The sequence below is a fragment of the Cyprinus carpio genome, chromosome A14 (assembly GCF_018340385.1).
Source record: "Cyprinus carpio isolate SPL01 chromosome A14, ASM1834038v1, whole genome shotgun sequence".
Lineage (NCBI taxonomy): Eukaryota > Metazoa > Chordata > Actinopteri > Cypriniformes > Cyprinidae > Cyprinus > Cyprinus carpio.
This window is the reverse complement of record NC_056585.1, coordinates 29601207-29622612: the sequence shown is the minus strand read 5'-3', so window position 1 is coordinate 29622612 and position 21406 is coordinate 29601207. Positions and strand designations below refer to the sequence as shown.

General features: G+C 43.0%; 4 protein-coding genes and 1 non-coding gene across 5 annotated transcripts in view; all 5 read right to left on the bottom strand.

Annotated features, from left to right (window-relative positions):
* Window positions 1-594: 594 nt before the first annotated feature.
* On the bottom strand, window positions 595-7540 carry bod1l1 (biorientation of chromosomes in cell division 1-like 1). The gene is made up of 17 exons (XM_042770481.1): window positions 6067-7540; window positions 5326-5865; window positions 5079-5225; window positions 4784-4922; window positions 4642-4697; window positions 4509-4563; window positions 4175-4224; window positions 3582-3684; window positions 3445-3500; window positions 2948-2999; window positions 2797-2849; window positions 2660-2720; window positions 2430-2506; window positions 2182-2251; window positions 1593-1695; window positions 1444-1518; window positions 595-949 (listed from the first exon to the last, which is right to left on the bottom strand). The coding sequence occupies exons 1-17, from the start codon at window positions 7498-7500 to the stop codon at window positions 850-852; spliced, it is 3171 nt and encodes a 1056-aa protein (XP_042626415.1). The 5' UTR covers window positions 7501-7540; the 3' UTR covers window positions 595-849.
* Window positions 7541-9957: 2417 nt separating this feature from the next.
* On the bottom strand, window positions 9958-10463 carry LOC122147507 (biorientation of chromosomes in cell division protein 1-like 1). The gene is made up of 2 exons (XM_042770484.1): window positions 10253-10463; window positions 9958-10178 (listed from the first exon to the last, which is right to left on the bottom strand). The coding sequence occupies exons 1-2, from the start codon at window positions 10446-10448 to the stop codon at window positions 9973-9975; spliced, it is 402 nt and encodes a 133-aa protein (XP_042626418.1). The 5' UTR covers window positions 10449-10463; the 3' UTR covers window positions 9958-9972.
* Window positions 10464-12460: 1997 nt separating this feature from the next.
* LOC109065300 (biorientation of chromosomes in cell division protein 1-like 1) lies at window positions 12461-13728 on the bottom strand. The gene is made up of 3 exons (XM_042770569.1): window positions 13611-13728; window positions 12892-13109; window positions 12461-12804 (listed from the first exon to the last, which is right to left on the bottom strand). Exons 2-3 carry the CDS (start codon window positions 13100-13102, stop codon window positions 12461-12463), a joined length of 555 nt encoding a protein of 184 aa, XP_042626503.1. The 5' UTR covers window positions 13103-13109; window positions 13611-13728.
* A 3900-nt stretch (window positions 13729-17628) lies between these two features.
* trnal-aag lies at window positions 17629-17710 on the bottom strand. The gene has a single exon. It is a non-coding gene; the product is annotated as a tRNA-Leu (tRNA).
* A 537-nt stretch (window positions 17711-18247) lies between these two features.
* The window catches only part of aurkb (aurora kinase B), a 4306-nt gene continuing 1147 nt past the window's right edge, over window positions 18248-21406 (bottom strand). The window contains exons 5-9 of the mRNA XM_042770482.1: window positions 21040-21228; window positions 20828-20966; window positions 20579-20727; window positions 19223-19397; window positions 18248-18696 (exon numbers count right to left, since the gene is read on the bottom strand). Coding sequence (XP_042626416.1) covers window positions 18526-18696; window positions 19223-19397; window positions 20579-20727; window positions 20828-20966; window positions 21040-21228 — 823 coding nt within the window. The 3' untranslated portion in view covers window positions 18248-18525. The remainder of the gene's footprint in view (window positions 18697-19222; window positions 19398-20578; window positions 20728-20827; window positions 20967-21039; window positions 21229-21406) is intronic.

Below are 21406 nucleotides of genomic sequence, written 5' to 3'. Positions count from 1 at the left end.
AACCGCAGGAATAAAAGCCCTTCTCTGAAAGCCTCCCTCTCTCTCTCACACACACACACACACACACACACTTTTAAACCGTATCTTTGGCACCCAGAACAGTTTAACTAAACACCGAAAACTTTAAATACTTTTCATTTACTGCTGATTTATATCTATTATAACATTGAAGTTAATAACTGAACCATAAAATAAAAAAAAAACAAAAAAAAAAAAAACTGCACAAAACGAAATATATATAAAAAATCAGATTGGATTGGATCAGTGTTGTGGTTTTGTTTTATAATGGTAAGGTTATAATATGGAAATGGTAATGTAATTAAATTAATGGGCATTGTTTCTCACTCATTCACACACACACACACACTTACACACTCTTAGACACACACACACTCTCAAACACACACACAGACACACACACACACACATACACAGACACTTACACACTCACTCACACACTCAGGGACACACTCACAGACACACACACACACACACATACACACACACACACACTCACGCTTATCTCTCTCAGACACACTCACAGACACCTCACACACACACACACACACACACACACACACACACACACACACACAAACACTCACAGACACACATACACTCACATACACACACTCACAGACACACACTCACACACACACAGAGAGTGGTGTAAAGCTGCGTTGATGAACTGAATGAGTTATTTCCACACAGCAGCTCTTCTTCATCAGTCTCTTGATTCGTCTGCAGAACTGAATCATGTTGATTCTCGGCTGCTCTGATTCAGATTCATTTCCCCACACTCTCTGAGCTTTTAACTACTACTAACGATGAACAGGAGCAGATAACACTTCATCGTTTGGCTCTTTTTGAAGGCGTCTCGTCAGATTTCTGTGCTCCGCGTGTGCGAGGAAGAGCAGGACTCGTGTCACGCTTGCGTCCCCTCACCGATCTGAGACACACACACACACACACACACACACACACACACTGCATGAACATTTATCATCTGCTATTCTTAAAGATCACACCCCATAATGCAAAGCACACGACCTGTTCTTTCATTTCCAGTGTGACAATCAACAGTAAGAGATTTCTAACATGTCTTTCTTGACTCATTATTGGATCAAACTCACAAGGTTCAGACATTTTTACACAAAACGGAGTCAAAATGCAAAATATCTGTATTCAGGAGCTGAACACCTCTCACTGAATAACATTAAATATGAAGCATGAGGCCATGTGACAGTTTAGCAAACTACTGTTTGAACAACTTAGATATATACATTTTATAAATACAGTAACGGTACTTAAAAATAGAGTAACAGTACTAAATAAAAATACCAGCACTAATGACTCTATATAAAAGCAGTACACTATGCATATAAGAGCAGTACACTAGTCTTCATTCTGAACAGTATTTCTCAGACGCACAGACAGACTGACCGTGTGTTCGGGGAGTTCTCCTCTTTCCCGCTGAGTTTACTGAGAGCTCGAGTGGACGGTTTGCTGGGTTTATTCCTGAAAAACAAACGTGAGAGATGAGTGTTCATTCGTGGAGCTGTGAGCATCGCAGCATCAGACGTCTGCCGTACTTCTCTGCCTCCAGACGGGACGCGGCGCGAGTCGTCGCTCTGCTTTGGGTCTCTTCCTCATCATCCTCTTTTTCTCCGTCTCTTTTCTCTGATGCTCCTGTATCTGTGAACGAGAGAAACAGGGCTATAATAAGAAATAAACATAATAATGTAATCAAAAATGAAATTTAAACAGAATAAAACAAATACATAATGAATGAATAAATGACATTTAAAAAAGCAAAGAAAAGAATGAATAATTAATAAATAAAAGTTAAATTAAAATAAACATCAAACAAATAAATTCATTAATAAATTAGATTAAAATAAACAAAAAACGAGTGAATAATACAGTATTATAAGAAAATAAAAATATAATGAAAAATGAATTCAAATATACAGATTGAAATAAACTTAGTTAATAAATTAGATCAAAATAATAAAAATTAGATTAAAATAAAAAATATTGTGTATGGTAAATACAAGTACTGTAATAATAAATAAACATAATAATGTAACTTAATAGAAACTAAATATTTTCATAATAATATTTTATATATATTTACAATATAATTATTTGACAGTAGGCTATAAAACTGGGTCTACACACCAGAGTCATCTGTTGCAGAGGATGCTTTGGAGGGTCGTCCGCGGCGGGTCGGTTTCTGCTGCCGGTCCTCCTGAACACACACACACACACCCACGCACGCACGCACGCACACACACACACACACACCCACGCACGCACGCACACACACGCACACAGACACACACACACACACACACACACACACGTCAGTCATTCATGCGTATGTCAGATCACATCAGTTAGTGAGTCAGGAGTGTTTGTTTGCTCACGGTCACATCTTCCTCGTCCTTCCTCTCCTCCTCTTCATCACTCGCTTTGATCATCTCCTGATCTTCAGATGGACTCGCTGAGAGAAACAGAGACAAATCAAACACAAACGGAGTAAGATGACCATTCAGGCATCAAGCTGTACGACTCTAAACAAAACGAGAGGTTCAGCAGAAGGATCACGCTGCTCTTTTCCATACAGTGATGATTAATGAGGATAAAATCTACTGACCTTCATCTTTTCTCTGTTTGGCAGATTGTTCTGGTTCTTCCTTCACCTCCGCTGTCGAGTCCTGCAGAAACACTCATTATAAAGATATACATCACACACACACACACACACACACACACACTCGCTGACTGACTTACTGGAGCAGAAGCAGGAAGATCGTCTGATCTCTTCCTTTTCAGTGCAGGTTTCACTACAGAGAGAGAAAGAGTGAGAGAGAGAGACAGGTGAACTGATGATCTACAGACAGACAGGTGTGTGTGTGTGTGTGTGTGTGTGATTCACAGTCACCTGCAGGAGCGTCTCTGGTCTGGGCTGCGGAGCGGCGACTTCTGCGGCCCTGCTGAAAACATAAAACATGATGTCAAATACTAAATTAATGCTGGCTCTGACAGTATTTCCATAATAAATCAATACACAGTTTTCATAAACTCTAAATGTTTGGCCTGATGATGATGATCAGTACTGGACAGCGATTCTTTGTTATTTACATGAATAACACACAGACTGAAACTACACCTTGTTTTACGATCTTCGGGAAAGCAGAATCTCCCTGATTTTAAAACAATTCATAAATTGATTGTAGAGTGTAAGTTCAATAATCTGGCTGAACAACAAATTCTCCAACATTTGAACACTATTTAAAATCAGGAAAGAGACTCAATACGAGAGACAAGTTAAAATCTATAACAATGAATCTTGTAAACCTAGAGTTTTTAAGCATTTTTTATTTAAATCGTGTTTTTCTCTGCAATTGAAAAATCAGCCAAACACACAATCAAACGCACCTCTTTTGGCTCCTCCTCCACGGCTGGCTCCGCCTCCTTGGGTTGTGAAGCAGAGCCTTATGGGAAAGAAGAGAAACGGTCACATGATCAGGAGTGTGAGAGGAGACGTGCTCTCTGCAGGTGTGACGGAGACTCACGTGTTTCTCTCTGAGGAGCATCAGACGCTCTGGAGGATCTTCCTCTGCGTGGAGTCCTGCTCGATCTCTCCTCCTCTTCATCCTCACACTGACACATCACACACTTTAACTCACCACCGAAGAACATTTGTGCACCATAAGAAAACACTCATGCTAATGACTTAAAAAGTCAAACTATTGAGATGAAAAGTGCAATTCATGACTTTAAATATTGTAATTATGACAAACTAAGTCGAAATTATGCCATAGTAAGTGAGATAGTTATGAGATGACAAACTCTAAATTATGAAAAAACTCTATTTTCACATACTGAGTTATTTAATTGACAGTCAATTAAAATTATGAGTTAAAGGCAAAAATGACTATCATAATTTAGATTTTTTTTTTTTTTTTTTTTACATATAATTTTAACCTTTTATCTCTGTCATAAAGGTATGACATATCATAATTTTGACTTTAAAGCCAAATGGTCAACTTTTCATCTCATAATTATGACTCATATTTTCATGAATTACCACAACATGATTTTTTCCTTACATGCCAGAAAAGGGCTTCCATAGCAAACAGAGAGCGAGAAAGAGAAGAAAACTCACCTCTTTAGAAGATGTTTGCTCTTTTTCAGCATTGGTGCTGGTTTGATTAGCTGCAGTCAGAAAAACAGCATTTAATTTCAGATTCCACAGCTTATTCATTCAGGAAACAGTCAGTGATGTGCTGTAAATGTTGTCGTTATTCAGTCAAAAGCAGCGAGGGTTTTTGTTCTGACACAGACAGCAGCAGGTTTATTAGGCTGCTGTCTCTTTAAGATCTAATGCACAGATCCAATACACTGACAAACATCTGGCTTCTTTCTCAGCCGTTTAAGTTCACTCAAGACATAACCGACTGTGCTTCGAGCATCATGTAAGAACCCTGACACACACACACCTGTCCTCTGAGCCGATGATCGTCTTCTCCGCGTGCCGCTCTCCGTCTGCTCCACCTGATCAGATAACGTCATTAATGACACACACAGGATTTCTGTTTAAGATCTGCTGATGAAACGATTCTGATTCGTTACCGTCTCAGAGGCGTCTGATGACTTCTGCTCCTGCTCGTCTGAGACAGATGCAGCGCCTGCATCAAACACACGGGTTACACTGAGACGTGCTCCACACACTCACCATCAGACACACACACACACACTCTTCATCATCACTAACCTGGCTCTGTAGAGTCTATCTCAGGCTCAGCTGCATCTGCAGTGAGTGTCTGCGCAGACTCAGCTGTATCTGCCTCCTTTATATCTGTGGTGATGGTCTGCACAGGCTCATCAGTGTCTGTCTCTTTTGTGTCTGCAGTAACTGTCTGCGCAGGCTTGTTGTTTGTATGTGTGGTGATGGTCTAGCTTGTCGCGGTGAGTGTCTGCGCAGGCTCAGCTGTGTCTGCAGTAACTGTCTGCGCAGGCTCAGGTGTGTCTGTGGTGACTGTCTGCGCAGGCTCAGGTGTATCTGTGGTGAGTGTCTGCGCAGGCTCAGCTGTGTCTGTGGTGACTGTCTGCGCAGGCTCAGCTGTGTCTGTGGTGAGTGTCTGCGCAGGCTCAGCTGTGTCTGCAGTAACGGTCTGCACAGGCTCATCAGTGTCTGTCTCTTTTGTGTCTGCAGTAACTGTCTGCGCAGGCTCAGCTGTGTCTGTGGTGACTGTCTGCGCAGGCTCAGCTGTGTCTGCGGTGACTGTCTGCGACAGGCTCAGGTGTATCTGCGGTGAGTGTCTGCGCAGGCTCAGCTGTGTCTGTCTCTTTTGTGTCTGCGGTGAGGGTCTGCGCAGGCTCATCAGTGTCTGTCTCTTTTGTGTCTGCAGTGAGGGTCTGCGCAGGCTCAGCTGTGTCTGCAGTGAGGGTCTGCGCAGGCTCAGCTGTGTCTGCTGTAACCTCTGGCGTGGATCCAGCTGCATCTTCAGTGAGGGTCTGAGCAGGTGACACAGCCATGTCTGCATGGAGGGTCTGTCCTGTCTCAGCAGTGAAGGTCTCCACGGACTCAGCTGTGTCTGCAGTGTGTGTTTGCATGGACTCTGCCATGTCTGCCAGCTCAGCTGCATCTGTGGTGAACGTGGATTCAGCTGCGTCTGCAGTAAGGGTCTGCGTGGACTCGTCTGCATCTGCAATGAGAGACTGGGTGGACTCCGTTGCGTCTGCAGTGGTCGTCTGTGTACCTTCAGCTGCGTCCGCAGTGAGAGTCTGGGTGGGCTCGGCTGCATCTGCTGTAAGCATTTGTGTGTCTCTTTCATCTGTCTGCTCATCACCAGCCTGAAAGAAAAGCACTTACACATTACAGGAAACACTAGATTTAAAAGGCAGATTAAAAGCAACTTGATTACCGTTGACAGGATATCATGAGAGTATTTTAGTGCACGTCGCTGCACTTCAGACCAGCAAGGTGATCGGTTCTGTGCAGTTAAATTGCTTATTTCATATGAGCCTTACAATCTGAGACTGTCATGTGTTTACCTCTGATGTCACTTCCTGTATCCCGAGAGCATCCGTCTCCATGGGCTCTGCTGCGGCGGCAGATGTAGCGATCACAGCTGACTCAATTTCGGAGTATTCTAACCCACTTCCTGTGTCCTCAGTGCCTGCAGGGAGTGTCTCCATAGCGACCTGAGAATCCGAGATGAGATCCGAGGAGCGCGCGATATCCGGATCCATGGAGAGCAGCGCAAGTGCCGCTTCCTTCATCTTCATATCAGCCTCCGTTTCTCTCTGGACAGCGAGCTCTGAGGCGGAGGTGTGGACATCCATCAGGCTCAAGAGGGCGTCGGCTTCTGCAGTCAGTGGGCGGGGCTCTTTGAGCACCGCGTCCTCGTCCTCGGGTTCGGGAGTGACGTCGCTCAGAGCGGCGTAAGGGTCGTCTGGTAGAGGTGTGGAACTGGAGACGGTGGGGGGTTCTGGTGCAGTCAACACTGGATGCGTCTGATCCACTGGTTCTCCGGTGCCGGGGCTCTCCGTCCCTCCAGACTTGCTCTCGGAATCTTTCTCCACCTTCTTCTCGGCTGTTTTCTTCGCGACCTTTGCATCCTTCGTTTTCTCCTCTGAGGTTTTCTTGTCCTCTTTCTTCTGTTCTGCGGTTCCTGGTTTACTCTTGGCTTCCGTTTTTTTCTCTGATTTGCCCGCAGTGGGATTCTGGGGTTTAGACTTGTGCTTCTCTGTTAGGGATTTGACCTTTGGCCCCGTCTCTGCCTTTCGGACGTCGCTCTCGGTTTCCGAGCCGGATTTCTGCGGATGAGTCTTGTCCACAGAGGAATCCTTCCTATCCGTCCGCACCTTGGGCTTCTCTCCTGGTTTAGCCTCTGGGTGACTCTTTGACCTCTTGAGAATCTCTTTAGGCTGCTTGTCTTTCTTCCGGCTGAGCTCTGAACCCGTCTCGACCTCTGACCTCTCCTCTGAGGAGCCGGTGGAGTCCAGACGCCGGAGCAGCTTCGAGTCGCCCTTCGGTTTCTCCTTCTCATTCATAGCCGACCTTCCTTTCTTCAGGTTCCCTTCATCTGCAGCTTCAGACACACTCGTCTTGCTTTCTCGGGAAGACACGGAACTCTTCCTGTCTGGCTTGACCTTTGACCCCTTCTTCTCATCAGCTGCTCCTTTTGCAGTCCCTCCGTCTTTCTCGTCGGCTGCAGCGTCTCCGCTCTTCTTGCTCTCCGTCTTGAGTTTGGACTTGAGTCGTTCGTCAGGGACGCCACGCTCTTTCTCCTTGCGCTCCTTTTCTTTGGAAAGCGAGTCTTTCCGAATGTTTTTGCGGCGTTCCTCTGTTCCCAGCTCCAAGTCCAGGATAAAGGAGTGAACGCGGTTTTTGTCAGGGAGTTTCTCCTCACTGTCTGTCTTCTTCCTGCGCTGCTCCTCCAGATCAGACGGCCGACGCACTGACTTCAGACCCGCGGGCTTCATCTGCAGAGACAGACAGAAGTGTTCACGGCTGAGAGACAGACAGAAGTGTTCACTAGAGAGACAGACAGAAGTGTTCACGGCTGAGAGACAGACAGAAGCGTTCACGACTGAGATAGACAGACGGAAGCGTTCACGACTGAGAGACAGACGGAAGCGTTCACGACTGAGAGACAGACGGAAGCGTTCACGACTGAGAGAGACAGACGGAAGCGTTCACGACTGAGAGAGACAGACGGAAGCGTTCACGACTGAGAGAGACAGACAGAAGCGTTCACGACTGAGAGAGACAGACGGAAGCGTTCACGACTGAGAGACAGACAGAAGCTTTCACGACTGAGAGACAGACAGAATAGTCCACTACAGAGAGACAGACAGAAGCGTTCACGACTGAGAGAGACAGACGGAAGCGTTCACGACAGAGACAGACAGACGGAAGCGTTCACGACTGAGAGAGACAGACGGAAGCGTTCACGACTGAGAGAGACAGACAGAAGCGTTCACGACAGAGACAGACAGACAGAAGCGTTCACTACTGAGAGACAGACGGAAGCGTTTCACTGACTGACGACTGAGACAGACAGAAGCGTTCACGACTGAGAGACAGACAGAATAGTCCACTACAGAGAGACAGACAGAAGCGTCCACTACAGAGAGAGACACGGACGGAAGCGTTCATACAGACGAGAGAAACAGAAGCTCACTGAGAGAGACAGACAGAAGCGTTCACTACTGAGAGACAGACAGACAGAAGCGTTCACTACTGAGAGACAGACAGAAGCGTTCACGACTGAGAGAGACAGACAGAATAGTCCACTACAGAGAGACAGACAGACAGAGTGTTCACAGGCAGAGAGAGGCGAGAGACAGAAGCCTTCAGACAAGTGACGCTGAGAGACAGACAGAAGTGTTCACGGCTGAGAGACAGACAGAAGCGTTCACTACAGAGAGACAGACAGACAGAAGCGTTCACTACTGAGAGACACAGACAGAAGCGTTCACGGACTGACTGCTACAGACAGAAGTGTTCACTACTGAGAGACAGACAGAAGTGTTCACTGCTGAGAGAGACAGACGGAAGCGTTCACGACTGAGATAGACAGACAGAAGCGTTCACTACTGAGAGACAGACAGAAGCGTTCACTACTGAGAGAGACAGACAGAAGCGTTCACGACTGAGAGACAGACAGAAGTGTTCACTGCTGAGAGAGACAGACAGAAGTGTTCACGTGCTGAGAGAGACAGACAGAAGCGTTCACTGACTGAGAGACAGACAGAAGTGTTCACGACTGAGAGACAGACAGAAGTGACAGACAGAAGCGTTCACTACTGAGAGACAGACGGAAGCGTTCACTACTGAGAGACAGACAGAAGCGTTCACGACTGAGAGAGACAGACAGAATAGTCCACTACAGAGAGACAGACGGAAGCGTTCACGACTGAGAGAGAGAGAAGAGAGACAGACAGAAGTGTCCACGACTGAGAGAGACAGACAGAAGTGTTCACGACTGAGAGACAGACAGAAGTGTTCACTGCTGAGAGACAGACAGAAGTGTTCACTGCTGAGAGACAGACAGAAGCGTTCACTGAAGTGTGCTGAGAGACAGACAGAAGTGTTCACTGCTGAGAGACAGACAGAAGTGTTCACTACTGAGAGACAGACAGAAGTGTTCACGACTGAGAGAGACAGACAGAAGTGTCCACGACTGAGAGAGACAGACAGAAGCGTTCACTACGAGTGTTCACTGCTTGTAAGTGTTCACTGCTGAGAGACAGACAGAAGTGTTCACTGCTGAGAGACAGACAGAAGTGTTCACTAGAGAGACAGACAGAAGCGTTCACGACTGAGAGAGACAGACGGAAGCGTTCACGACTGAGAGACAGACAGAAGTGTTCACTACTGAGGGAGACAGAAGCGTTCACTACAGAGAGACAGACAGAAGCGTTCACTACTGAGAGAGACAGACGGAAGCGTTCACTACTGAGAGAGACAGACGGAAGCGTTCACGACTGAGAAGTGTTCACACTACTGAGAGACAGACAGAAGTGTTCACTGCTGAGAGAGACAGACAGAAGTGTTCACGACTGAGAGAGACAGACAGAAGTGTTCACTGCTGAGAGACAGACAGAAGTGTTCACTGCTGAGAGAGACAGACAGAAGTGTTCACTGCTGAGAGAGACAGACAGAAGTGTTCACTGCTGAGAGAGACAGACAGAAGTGTTCACTGCTGAGAGACAGACAGAAGTGTTCACTGCTGAGAGACAGACAGAAGTGTTCACTGCTGAGAGAGACAGACAGAAGTGTTCACTGCTGAGAGAGACAGACAGAAGTGTTCACGACTGAGAGAGACACTTACATCTCTGGAGAGACAGACAGACAGACAGATACACTTTCAGACGATCACTTTGACCTTTCAGTGTCACTTTTCTTTCTGTCGTCCTCTTTCTGAAATGAAGCAGTTAGTGAGAAGTGTCTTACCATCTGTTCTGTTTATGCATCATATGGAGTTTTCTGAAAACTGCAAGCTTTAGGGAACTCGTTACTGGTTTTACCAAAATTTGCCCCACTAACCTGGAGTCTCTCTTTCTCTGTCTGCTCAGAGCCACTTTCTTCTCCAGGACCTTCTTCTCTTTTCGAGCCTCTTTAGCTCGGGGTCTCTGATCCGCCAGTTTCTTCCGATCTGTCACGAGAAAATCACGTCAGAGACCAGATCAACACACACACACACACACACACACACACAAGTGTAGGTACCCTGTTCCTCGTTCTGGGCTGCTCTCAGTCTGCGTTTCTCCTCCATACGCTCACGGTTCTGCTGCCGCTTCAACAGACGCTCCTCTTTGTCTTTGGCCTGCGGAGGAAAGACGAAATTTAAGAAAATGATATCAGATCGGATTTCAACAACAATAACCAGATGAAAATGAACAATCATCACAATAACTGAAACCATTTTTAGGGCTGGGTTGAAAATATTTTTTTTTCCCATTTTAAATCGATTTCTATTTTGATGAACTGTTATTGATTATTAAATCCTAAGAATCATCAGTGCAGTTTTTAATGATACCCACCATTTAAATGTTTATATTTCAAATAATCAATTGAAGTAAAAAGGTAATTTTATCATTAATAAGTGAAGACAACTTTATTATTATAAACAATGCCTTTTGTGCAATTTAAATGTTTGTACAGAAATATTTTCACATTAAACTACATGATTAACTTATTCATTTTATTGTGTCAAAATGCAGAGTTATCGGTTTGCCTAAATTTATTTATTCATTTGTTTTTCTAACATTATGTCATACCATTCACAAATAACCATATAAAATATTTAAGATGAATACAAAACAAAAATTCTAAAATTCATTCAGTAGATACTGTAAATACATCATTTAAATACATTTTTGAGTAAAAAGCGTTTCAGTTTACCTTAAAGAGCACATTATTTATTTTTGTGTTTTTTGAGTTTATGTTTTAATTAAATTTTTGAGTATGTTGATTTTTTCGGAAGCAGGTGTGCATTTTTTTCTGTACTACCCACTAGGGTCAAAAAAGATTTTTGATTTGGCGTTTTTCATTTGTTTTGCAGCATTTTTGTACCAACGAGCGTGCCATATACAGACATTTACATCAGAACAAACAAAAATTCACGTCACAGATACATAGTTTTCATTTTAAATGTATGACACACAATACATAGTTCCGCTGGTGTTTTGTGAACGAGGTCGTTATTTATTTTTTTTTAGCATGTAGGGTGTGATGTGTTTCACCGTCACCTCGTCATCAGAGTCGCTGTAGTAGCGTGAGTACAGGAAGGGCTTGTGTACGTATCCCTGTCTCACACCGCGGGGCTTCTTCTCCCTGCCGCTCTCCGAGTCGTCCCCGGCCGACGTCTTCCGGCCTCCCTCATCTACACACACACACACACTCGTGTTGGAGCGCTGCAGTGACGCACACAGTGGCTGATCATGTGATGCACTTCTCACCCTCAGAGCTGAGCTCTCCCTCCTCGGTGGACTCAGACAGAGGCTCGTCCCCATCGCTGTCTCCCTCGAACGAGGACAGATCGCTGGTGTGCACCGAACTCACGGTGATGTCACTGAGACCCTCCAGATCAGAGTCCTCCAGCGAGTACTCTAATAACACACACACCAATGAAACCAGAGCGTGAACTTACAGCTAAATGCAATGCTATAATCAGCACTTTTCACCATTAGTTAATTTTGGTGGCTGTTATAATAAAAACGCAGTAATCATTTTTGATATAATGACCACTTCATAGGCAGTCTCACGGCAGACAAGGCCCTTTCTAACAGAGCGTTCAAATCAGAGGCTAAATTCAGGGGAGAAATTAACATTTATATCTAAACTGTGATCATTTTGTGACCAATTATAAGTGCACCTCAGAAAAAATTATTAAATAATTAAAAAAAGCATTTAATGACCCCTTTATTATAATAAACTGAGGACACGATGCTGTATTTAGAGAAAAATAATCACTGGATATGTGATTGTTCCAGTAGTCTGAAAATAAGACTGCTTAGATTAAGTTTTCTTTAAGACTAGTCATGAATGTTTAAAGTCAGATATTGGTATAATTTGATACTGAAAAGTAAGACTGATTACAGCTTGGAAACTTCAGCAAATTAAAATATTTGGCTGAAACAGCGAAAAAAAATAATTTACAGTTTCGGACAAACAATTTTAAATTTGAAATTGGGACTCTTTACAGAATTTTTTTTTCATGATTGAAGGTAGTTTGGTGTATGAAATACACATGACATTTTGAAGTAGTATTTTCTTGAAAAACATCCTCTAATAATCGTTGTTTTATTTTGATTTTTTTTGTTTTTTTTTTTGGTTGTTAAGAATTAATTCTGGTGCATCAGAATGAAACAATCAGCAAGAAGAGCATCCTCTGATAAAAAGCAAGTCTTTGTTTTATTTATAACTTGTGACAAATTAATTCTGGTGCATCAGAATGAAACAATCAGCAAGAAGAGTGCTGGAGGGTTTCTGGGAGTCTGTGTCACGGTTCTCCTCTCGGATCTTCCCTGAGGATTTACTGCTGCTCCCCGCGTCTCCCTCGTCCTTCACCTCCTCCGTCTCCGCCTCCATCTCTGCATCCCTCTCTTCCTCCTCTTCTTCCCCAGGCTGTGGTTCCTCCGGCTCCTCCTTCGTCTCTGCGGTCAGCTGCTCCTCCTCGGTGAGGCTGATGTCCATCTCCTCCTCTCTGTGCTCGTGGCTCGGGTCAGTGCCGCTGGTCTCTGGGATCTGGACATCAGCGCCGGAGCTCCCAGCTGGAGCTGTCAGAGAGAAACAGAAAACGTGACTTATGTTCCGGATAATCTGTAATGAGACGACAGTAGATTCATCAAACGCGAGAAGCTCACCGTCATCATTTGCGTGGTCTGCGGTCAGCAGTTCAGCTTCCTGGTATTCCGCAGGAAGGGGCGGAGCTAAAGGAGGAAGTTCGTCCTCCTCCACGTGGCCGTTTGGAGAGAGAAACTTCCGGACGACGCGCTCCACCTGCGGCCGAAAGGAGTGATGGACCTTTGGATCGACGACCTGAGCCACGATCCTGTCCACTCCCTGCTCCAGCATCCCAGACCTGATCCACACACACAGACGTGATGAGAGAGAGAGAGAGAGAGAGAGAGAGAGAGAGAGACACACACACACAGACATGATGAGAGAGAGAGAGGGAGAGAGAGAGAGAGAGACACAGACATGATGAGAGAGAGAGAGACACACAGACATGATGAGAGAGAGAGAGAGAGAGAGACACACACACATGATGAGAGAGAGAGAGAGACACACACACACACAGACATGATGAGAGAGAGAGAGAGAGACACACACACACACCACATTGAATTCTAAATTGTTTGTAGAATTGTAAAATGAGAGCATGTATATAGATGTAAACACTATGCTTTGGCAATACATTGTAACAATTGTCATGCCAATAAAGCACATATTGAATTGAATTGAGAGAGAGAGAGAGAGAGAGACAGACACAGACATGATGAGAGAGAGCGAGTGTGTGTGGTGTGTGTGTGTGTGTGAGAGAGAGAGAGAGAGAGAGAGAGAGAGAGAGAGGAGGACGTACTGCAGCACCAGCTGGCGGATGCTGTTTCTCAGCTGGTTCTTGTTCAGCTGTGGGCTCCATGTGTGGTTCGCCAGATGATTGGACACAAAGTTATCGACTCGCTGTCGTAAGTGCAGATACAGATGATTGGACACAAAGTTATCGACTCGCTGTCGTAAGTGCAGATACGCCGGCTGAGAGAAAGAAAACAGTGATATTAACCCTATAACACTACTGTATATCTGTCTTGGTTTTTAGAATGTATATACAGTGCAGAGCTCTTTTAGTGTATCAGATCAGCTGCTGCTTCTGGTGTCAATCTTGAGTGATTTTATGCAAGTTTTGGAATAACTGCAGTAATATGTAACAACTTACTCATGGAGCAGCCAGCTAAAGCTTGATATCCATCAATCATGTTTTTAGAGTCTCAAATCTGATCATCAGGATCTTTTGAGGAGCGTTTGTTTCCAGAAGCTTCACTTTGCTGCTAAACTGACCGTTAGATTATAAATCCGCGCGAATTTTAAAAACAAACGGTTTATCGAAACATTCTCACACACGCTAATCGATTATAAATATATTTTATTTTTTTTTTTTATTTGTTATTCTTAATGTTGTTAATGTGTTTTTTATTTGTGTATTTTTTGTTTAGTTCGTTATGTTTTGTATGTTTTGTAATGTTGTTACAGTGTTAAAATCATGGTAAAAGTGGTCCGCCAGACAGTCTCTGCGGAACTGATCGAACAGACCCTCGGTCTTCAGGTGACTGACGATCATCCGACAGTCTGTCTCTGCGGAACTGATCGAACAGACCCTCGACGCGCGTCGCAGAATCGGGTGCGGAACCTTCGAACCAGAGGAGTTGGACCCAAAGTTTATCGACTCGGAACGGAGAAGGAGGTTTATAAGAAGAAGAGGGAGGAGGTTAAGAGCCATCTGGAGAAGAAGAAGAAGAAGAAGAAACGCGCGGAAATTTAGAGGAATCTATGGGACTGGGTGAATGTGTTTTTAATGCTTTATTTAGTCACGTCTCAAACAATTTTTTTTTGTATTGTTGTTTTTGGCAGTTAATAAAAATTTTTAGGAACATTGGATCATTTTGATGTGTAGTGTGGGAACGATTCACTGTTTCGAATCGCCACGATGGTGACGCCTGCTGGTCAAACTGTGTAAGTTCAACAGAAACATGCATAAAACACTTTTTACTAACTGGATTGCAAATTACTGAGGGTGAAATCTTGTAAATGCAATCAACAGATCACTGTTTCGAAAGGGTCAGTGGAGCTTCAGCTAGCCCAGAAAAATCCATGTGTCTTTTATCTTAATAAGTCAGAAGGATTTACCTTGTTCAAAATATACAAAAAGGTCATAATAAAAAAAAATAATAATTTAAAACATTTTATTTAAAGTTTATCCCTTGTATCCTGACACATATGCTACTGGTGTGTCTCTATCTCACTTTTTGTCTCAGCTCTCAGTTTTCTTTTCTTTTCCAATCAAGCCTGATGGCTACACTCTTCCTGGTAGAACAGGGATAAGAAGCAACATAAGCAGTGCACTGACATACATCATTGAATTTCTCTTTTTATGATGCTTTCTGTGACCTCTTCCAATACATGCAATCATTTCATTTTGCGAAGAGTGAGACAGGTAGGGTAGCATAGGATTGGGAGCATTGTACTGCTGAGAAGTTTCAAGCACTGAAAGCGTTAGTTGCTCCTGAGACTCTGGCTCTGTTCATCATGTACACGAAAAATCCCCTGCTTCCCCAGAAATGAAACAACACGGAAGTATTCACGACTCTAATATTTCTCCTACACGCTATGAAGCTGTTCTGTAATATCTAATGTGTTTCAGTTGTTTTGTAGTTCCAGCATGTCATGTGAAGCCTTATGAAGGCTACTTTGTTCATGCTCTCTGAATGATTCTAAAGCCCTTTTTCAGTTGGAGAAACCTGCACATTGTTAATCTTTGCTGTTTCGGATAAAATGCTTGCCAAAGAGACGACATGAAAAAGCAGAAAAGCGTGGATACGAAATACTCAAGCCACTGTGCATTTGCCAATTCTTATTAAAAGCTCTCTGCTGTGTTCCAAGTTGTAAAGGGATACTGCTGAAGCTTTGGGCCTGTCTGCAGTGTTCCTAGATCATCCCTTTCACCTTCTAAAGCCTCTTCTTTCCTTGCGACTCATCTAAGTCATGGTAAAATAGCAAGACCTCTATTATTGTTTATAGTCTTCATTTAACGGCATGATTTTTGTGAGAATAGATAAAAAAAGGTCGACATAAAGAATCTATAATATAAAAAAAAAAAAAACCTTCACCCATTCTTCCTGCACATATTACATTTTATAAGCTACCTTATTCTTACTTTATACATACACTCACATACATAATACACACACAAACACTTAAAGCAAGTATAATTATAAACACAGGGCTCTATACACTTATATTTTTGAAGGAGCACTTACACAGCACTTACAAATTGCATAAATAATCTTATGAGGCTAATTTATCAAATTATAAAATTTGGAATACAGAAATATGAAATGATGAAAAAAATTAGAATGGTACTTTGCCACTAGGTGGCGGCAAGCCACTGCCTTAATGAGTGAGTCGCGTCAGTCATTTAATCAATGGATTCGTTCGAAACAGATGATTCATTCAGAAACAGCTGTTTTTATGAATGGGTCATGAATCATTTACTCAAGCAAATGTATTCAGTAAACACCCGCTGTGTGTTGCTGCAGAGCACAACAACATGCTTTGTTTGGAACCATTTCCTTTGTGAAAATGTATTTTTTTTATTATCTTGTTTATTGAATTGTTGCCCTGACACGAAAAGTCTGCCACAGACCGTGCTAACCAAACATTATAACCGCTCTGTGTGTGTGTGTCCTAAAGACTGTGCGCAACCGTTAACTGTTAGATGTTCAACATGTAACCTTAAATCAGACACAATTTAAAACCGAAAAAGAAATATAATACTATGATTAAAAGTTACAGATACCTGAAGGTGTTGTATCTTGGCGTTCAAGTGTTGGCTGGGGGTGTTTTACTTCCTTTTTTTTTTGAAGAATTTTGAAATATCCATTTTAATTTTCAAATAATTGATCTAGTAAAATACTACACGCCAACAAACCGCCTGCCTCCAAAAGACCTCATTTCATGTGGCTGGATCGTACAGACGCTCATCGATGGTTGGCCAGTTTACATGTCAGTCAGAAGCACTAGACTCAGTGGGCGGTTTTTGTCGTCGGTGTGAATGACAACGCGTAAATTGACAGACACTGTAGACGTGAGTCGAGAGATATTTATTTATTTATTTATTTATTTATTTATTTATTTCATTCATTAATTAATTCTAATTAAATTACTTTATTGGCATGAAAACTCATTGATGGCATGGTTGTTATAAAGGTACATTACTTCTTACTTAAATCATTCGGGGATATTTAGGCTTTGGAATTATATTAATGTGGATGTAATGTAATTAATTGATGCATATTAAATATTAAGTGTCTGTATAATTGGCAGTTTTTTTTGTTTGTTTGTTTTAATCAGGTCCACAACTCTATGTGAAATACATATAAAACTGATCATAAAAACTACATAGACATTGCGAATGGAGAACTATTCGAAACAATTATGACCCAGCGACGCCTCATTAACTGAAATCACGTAGATACGCGATCCGAATCACTGTTCCAAACAAACGACTCGCACAGGTTTCGAAACTTTACGTTAGCGATGGGAGAACCGAACCTTTGCGGGGCTTCGAATCAATTGATTCGCAAAACGATTCACTGTTTCGAAGCGCTCGAAACGCCACGCTGGTGACACCTGCAGGTCAAAACTGTGTAAACACAGACCAAAACATGAATACACACAGCTTTTACAAACCCAATCCAAATGTTTTTTTTGTTTTTTTTTTTATACTACAATATATTAAATGAAATTAACATAATAATACGTGTTCTTTTATTAATTTCCGGGGCTTGTTTTATGGAGGCCAATAAGACTGTGGGAAAAAGGCTTGGCAGCGGTGGGATTCGAACCCACGCCCCCGAAGAGACTGGAGCCTTAATCCAGCGCCTTAGACCGCTCGGCCACGCTACCGGTGAGCGGTCGCTCATCAGGACGCCTCTCGAAGGTCACTTGTAATAACCAAACCTTGCCAATAAGAACGAAACCTGTTCTGTAAAACTACCTGAAGAATCAAATCTAATATTTATATACACACACGTTACAGCGACAGTTCACTCAAAAATGAAAACGATGTCTTTCACTCTCTCTCAAGTTCAAAATCTGTGAGTTTTTCTTCTGTTTAGCATAAACTACGGCAATTAAACAGTTGACGGGAGCCAATTAATTACATAATTGCTACCATCAGCTATTTGGGTAACAACATTCTTCCAAAGATCTTGTTTTTAACAAATTTAGAATGACATGAAAGTGAGTAGTTTTCAAGTTATTTCACCAGTAATTATAAACAAACCAGGAACTGGTCGATATTTCAATAGCAGCCAACTAGTTACTACCACAAACTAGTTACATTTACTAGCATTTTGCAGTGTTTTCAGAGGAAACTGATACAGAAAGCTACAGTTTTCAGCCTGAATGCATCACAAGTGTAACACTCAGTTTGACACCAAACATACTTCAGGCTTTTATTCTTTCTGATAGAGATTCAGTACAAGACACACATTAACAAGACTGTACAACATGAACAGAACAGCAGAACTACAGCTAACAGTGTAAAACACAACAGAACAGACTTCAGAGCAGTTTACATCTCAGCTCATTAACGGTCACACTTTAATAAGCTTATAACCAATTAATGTTACACACACACACAGGGTGAATCCGGCCCTCACTCAGGTGTTTTTGACAGGGTGACATTCAGTCCTGCGTGTCTCAAACAGGTCCTTGTGTCAGTGGTGTGTGTTGCAGACGGGGGGCAGCACCCGGCGTGAGTTGGCTTTGACCCAGGGGTGCTCCATCACGCTCCGGAGCGGCAGACGCATGGCTGGACTGTGACGCAGCAGCTTGGAGATCAGATCACGAGCGCCGTCAGACACCAGCTTCGGGAACTGAAGATCCACCTGCACACACACACACACACACACACACACAATTTATAGGAACGTTTTAGTAACAGATTTCTCTTCTCTGTGTTGTTGAAATAAACATTTAACGGTGGCTGAAATAACAGATTTATTCAAACATTAATGAAGACCGCAGGTTCAGTATAAATAATAAATATAAATAATAATCTAGTGCATATATTTAGCAAAGCCCTCCTCTCTAAAGTAAAGTAACTAAAGAAAAATGCAGTTTCAGCTGAAAATTCTAGGTTTCTGAAATTCAGGTGCATCACTATTATCAGAAATAACTTAAAGTTTACCTCCAACTAGTCTTAAACACCCGAAAGTAGGAAGATTAATAACTTCTCAGATATTAAGCTCTGAAACAAACTCCAGCTACACAGATCACGACTGATAACGTACAGAAGAAGAGTCGCTCATCATGCGTGACTTCTTGTTTCATAAAACTCTAAACTTCCTTGAGTTTGCTTCTAAGAAAACTTGAGTGTGTGCGTAACGCTCCCATGATGCTTCGCGCACAGACCTTGGTGATGCGCTTGTACGTCTCCGTGTGGCTGGCCGTCTCGAACGGAGGGTTCCCCACCAGACACTCGTAACACAGCACACCGATGCACCACAGATCCACCTTCTCATCGTGAGTGTGGCCCTCGATCATCTCCGGAGGAAGATAGTCCAGAGTCCCACACATCGTCCGCCGTCTGAAACACATCTGCACTCTTAAATCACAGCAGAGACACTCAGATTAACTCTGGTTTTCTGAAAAAGGCTGAAAACATGAATATCTGCCCGCGGGGTCAGAAAAACACAACTTTGTTTTCCATTTGAATCAAGATTTTTTTTTTTTTAAAACCAAGTTTTTAAAAAAAACCCTTAATATAAGTGTTTTCTCATCTGAAGTAAAGGCATCTTAATCAGTGACGTGATGGCATGACATTTTAATTTAATAACTGCTGAAGTTTGGTATACAGCATTGAATGACATTAGATTACAAAAACAAACTGTCCACAAGTTTAATACCTTTTCATAAAAATAAATACACAATAAAACTGAAAAAAAAAAAAAAAAAGTTTCAAACTGTTATTTAAGCATAATTCAGATATTATAGTTAATATTGTTTTATTTTAATTCAGTTTTTGAATGTCTACAATGTTCTACATTTTTATTTCAGTTTTAGTCATTAGTACATCAAGTTAAACTAAATTAAAATCAGAAGTGTTGCCTTGGCAACCAGCTGAAACAGAACTATTTTATTTGAAGTACCGTATTTTCCGGACTATAAGTCGCACTTTTTTTTTTTCATAGTTTGGCTGGTCCTGCGACTTATTTATCAAAATTAATTTGACATGAAAAATTAGAAAACATTACCGTCTACAGCCGCGAGAGGTCGCTCTATGCAGCTCAGTGCTCCTGTAGCACACCCCTGAAAACATGAACTGAAAACAACTGAAAACTGTTAACTGAAATATTAACTTAGACAACTGAGAAAGACTGAATGCAAACAAAATGCTCCAAAAAAGAAAATCCTATTCTGCAGATTACAAACTGCAGGTAGATAAATATGCAGCCGATCTGATATACAGGAGCACTGAGCAGCATAGAGCGCCCTCTCGCGGCTGTAGACGGTAATGTTTTCTCCTGGTTCTAAATCAATGCGAATTATATGTTTTTTTTCCTTGTCATGACGTATTTTTGGACTGATGCGTTTTTTGACTGATGCGATTTGTTATTTTTTGTAGTTTGAGTTCACTAAAGCCTGCTGTAGACTGAACCGCTGATGAAAGGAAGCTCACGTTGATTCTAAAGACTTGGAAACTAGCATTATTCCTTCTGAAGTGCCTGTGAGGACAACACCATGCATGTGTTGCATTATGGGTGTTACCTGAGGGACGGCGCGTGGACGGACCAGCCGAAGTCTGCGATCTTGAGCTCTCCTCTGAATCCCAGCAGAAGGTTCTCAGGTTTAATGTCTCTGTGGATCACCTTCTTCTCGTGACAGTACAGAAGCGCGTCCGCCAGCTCCTCCATGTACTGCAGACACAAGAGCGTCAGACAGAGCTAGCGGCGTGTGTGTGTGTGTGTGTGTGTGTGTGTGTGTGTGTGTGTGTGTGTGTGTGTGTGTGAGACTCACGGTGGCGGTGCGCTGGTCGTCGAAGCGTCCGCAGCGCTGCAGCTCTTTGTACATCTCTCCCCGCGGCGCGAACTCCAGGATCAGAAACACACGCGTGCTGTCCTGGAAGTAGTTGTAGAAGCGCAGGATGTTGGGATGCCTGTTAAGAGACGGTTTCAGTTCCTGCGGATCACGACGAGCGTCTGAAGGAAGGAGAGGCAGCAGGAACGCACCTGAGGTGAGACTGGATCTCGATCTCTCTCCGCAGCTGGTGCTCCACGCCTTCCTTCTCCATCTGAGACTTGAAGAGCACCTTCAGAGCCACGATCGCCTTCAGCTTCCGCTCGCGCGCCAGATACACGTTACCGAACTTCCCCTTCCCCAGCGGACGGCCGATGTCGAAGTCTCTGAGGGAGAGCCTCCTGTGAAAGAGACCGGCGGGAAATAAACACCGAAGCACATCCTCAGCATTTCAACACAAACACACAATCATCCTGAAACCAAGACGAGTTCTGCATTCTACAGATTCACCGGATCCTCAGCGAGAATTAAAACATGAGAGAGCAAATCAACGTGACTGACGCAAAGCAGGGTTAAAGT

Bases quoted from the DNA above. Each gene is read 5' to 3' on its own strand.
- bod1l1 (XM_042770481.1), bottom strand. From the start codon at position 7,500: ATGAAGCCCGCGGGTCTGAAGTCAGTGCGTCGGCCGTCTGATCTGGAG. The intron at 5,866-6,066 runs GTAAACACATGA...CTTTTCTTTCAG, and splicing joins TACAGGAAGTGACATCAGAG to GCTGGTGATGAGCAGACAGA. The intron at 1,696-2,181 runs GTGTGTAGACCC...TCTCGTTCACAG, and splicing joins CTCTGCAACAGATGACTCTG to ATACAGGAGCATCAGAGAAA.
- LOC122147507 (XM_042770484.1), bottom strand. From the start codon at position 10,448: ATGGTTTCAGTTATTGTGATGATTGTTCATTTTCATCTGGTTATTGTT. The intron at 10,179-10,252 runs GTACCTACACTT...TTCTCGTGACAG, and splicing joins AGCCCAGAACGAGGAACAGG to ATCGGAAGAAACTGGCGGAT.
- LOC109065300 (XM_042770569.1), bottom strand. From the start codon at position 13,102: ATGCTGGAGCAGGGAGTGGACAGGATCGTGGCTCAGGTCGTCGATCCA. The intron at 12,805-12,891 runs GTGAGCTTCTCG...TCTCTCTGACAG, and splicing joins AGACCACGCAAATGATGACG to CTCCAGCTGGGAGCTCCGGC.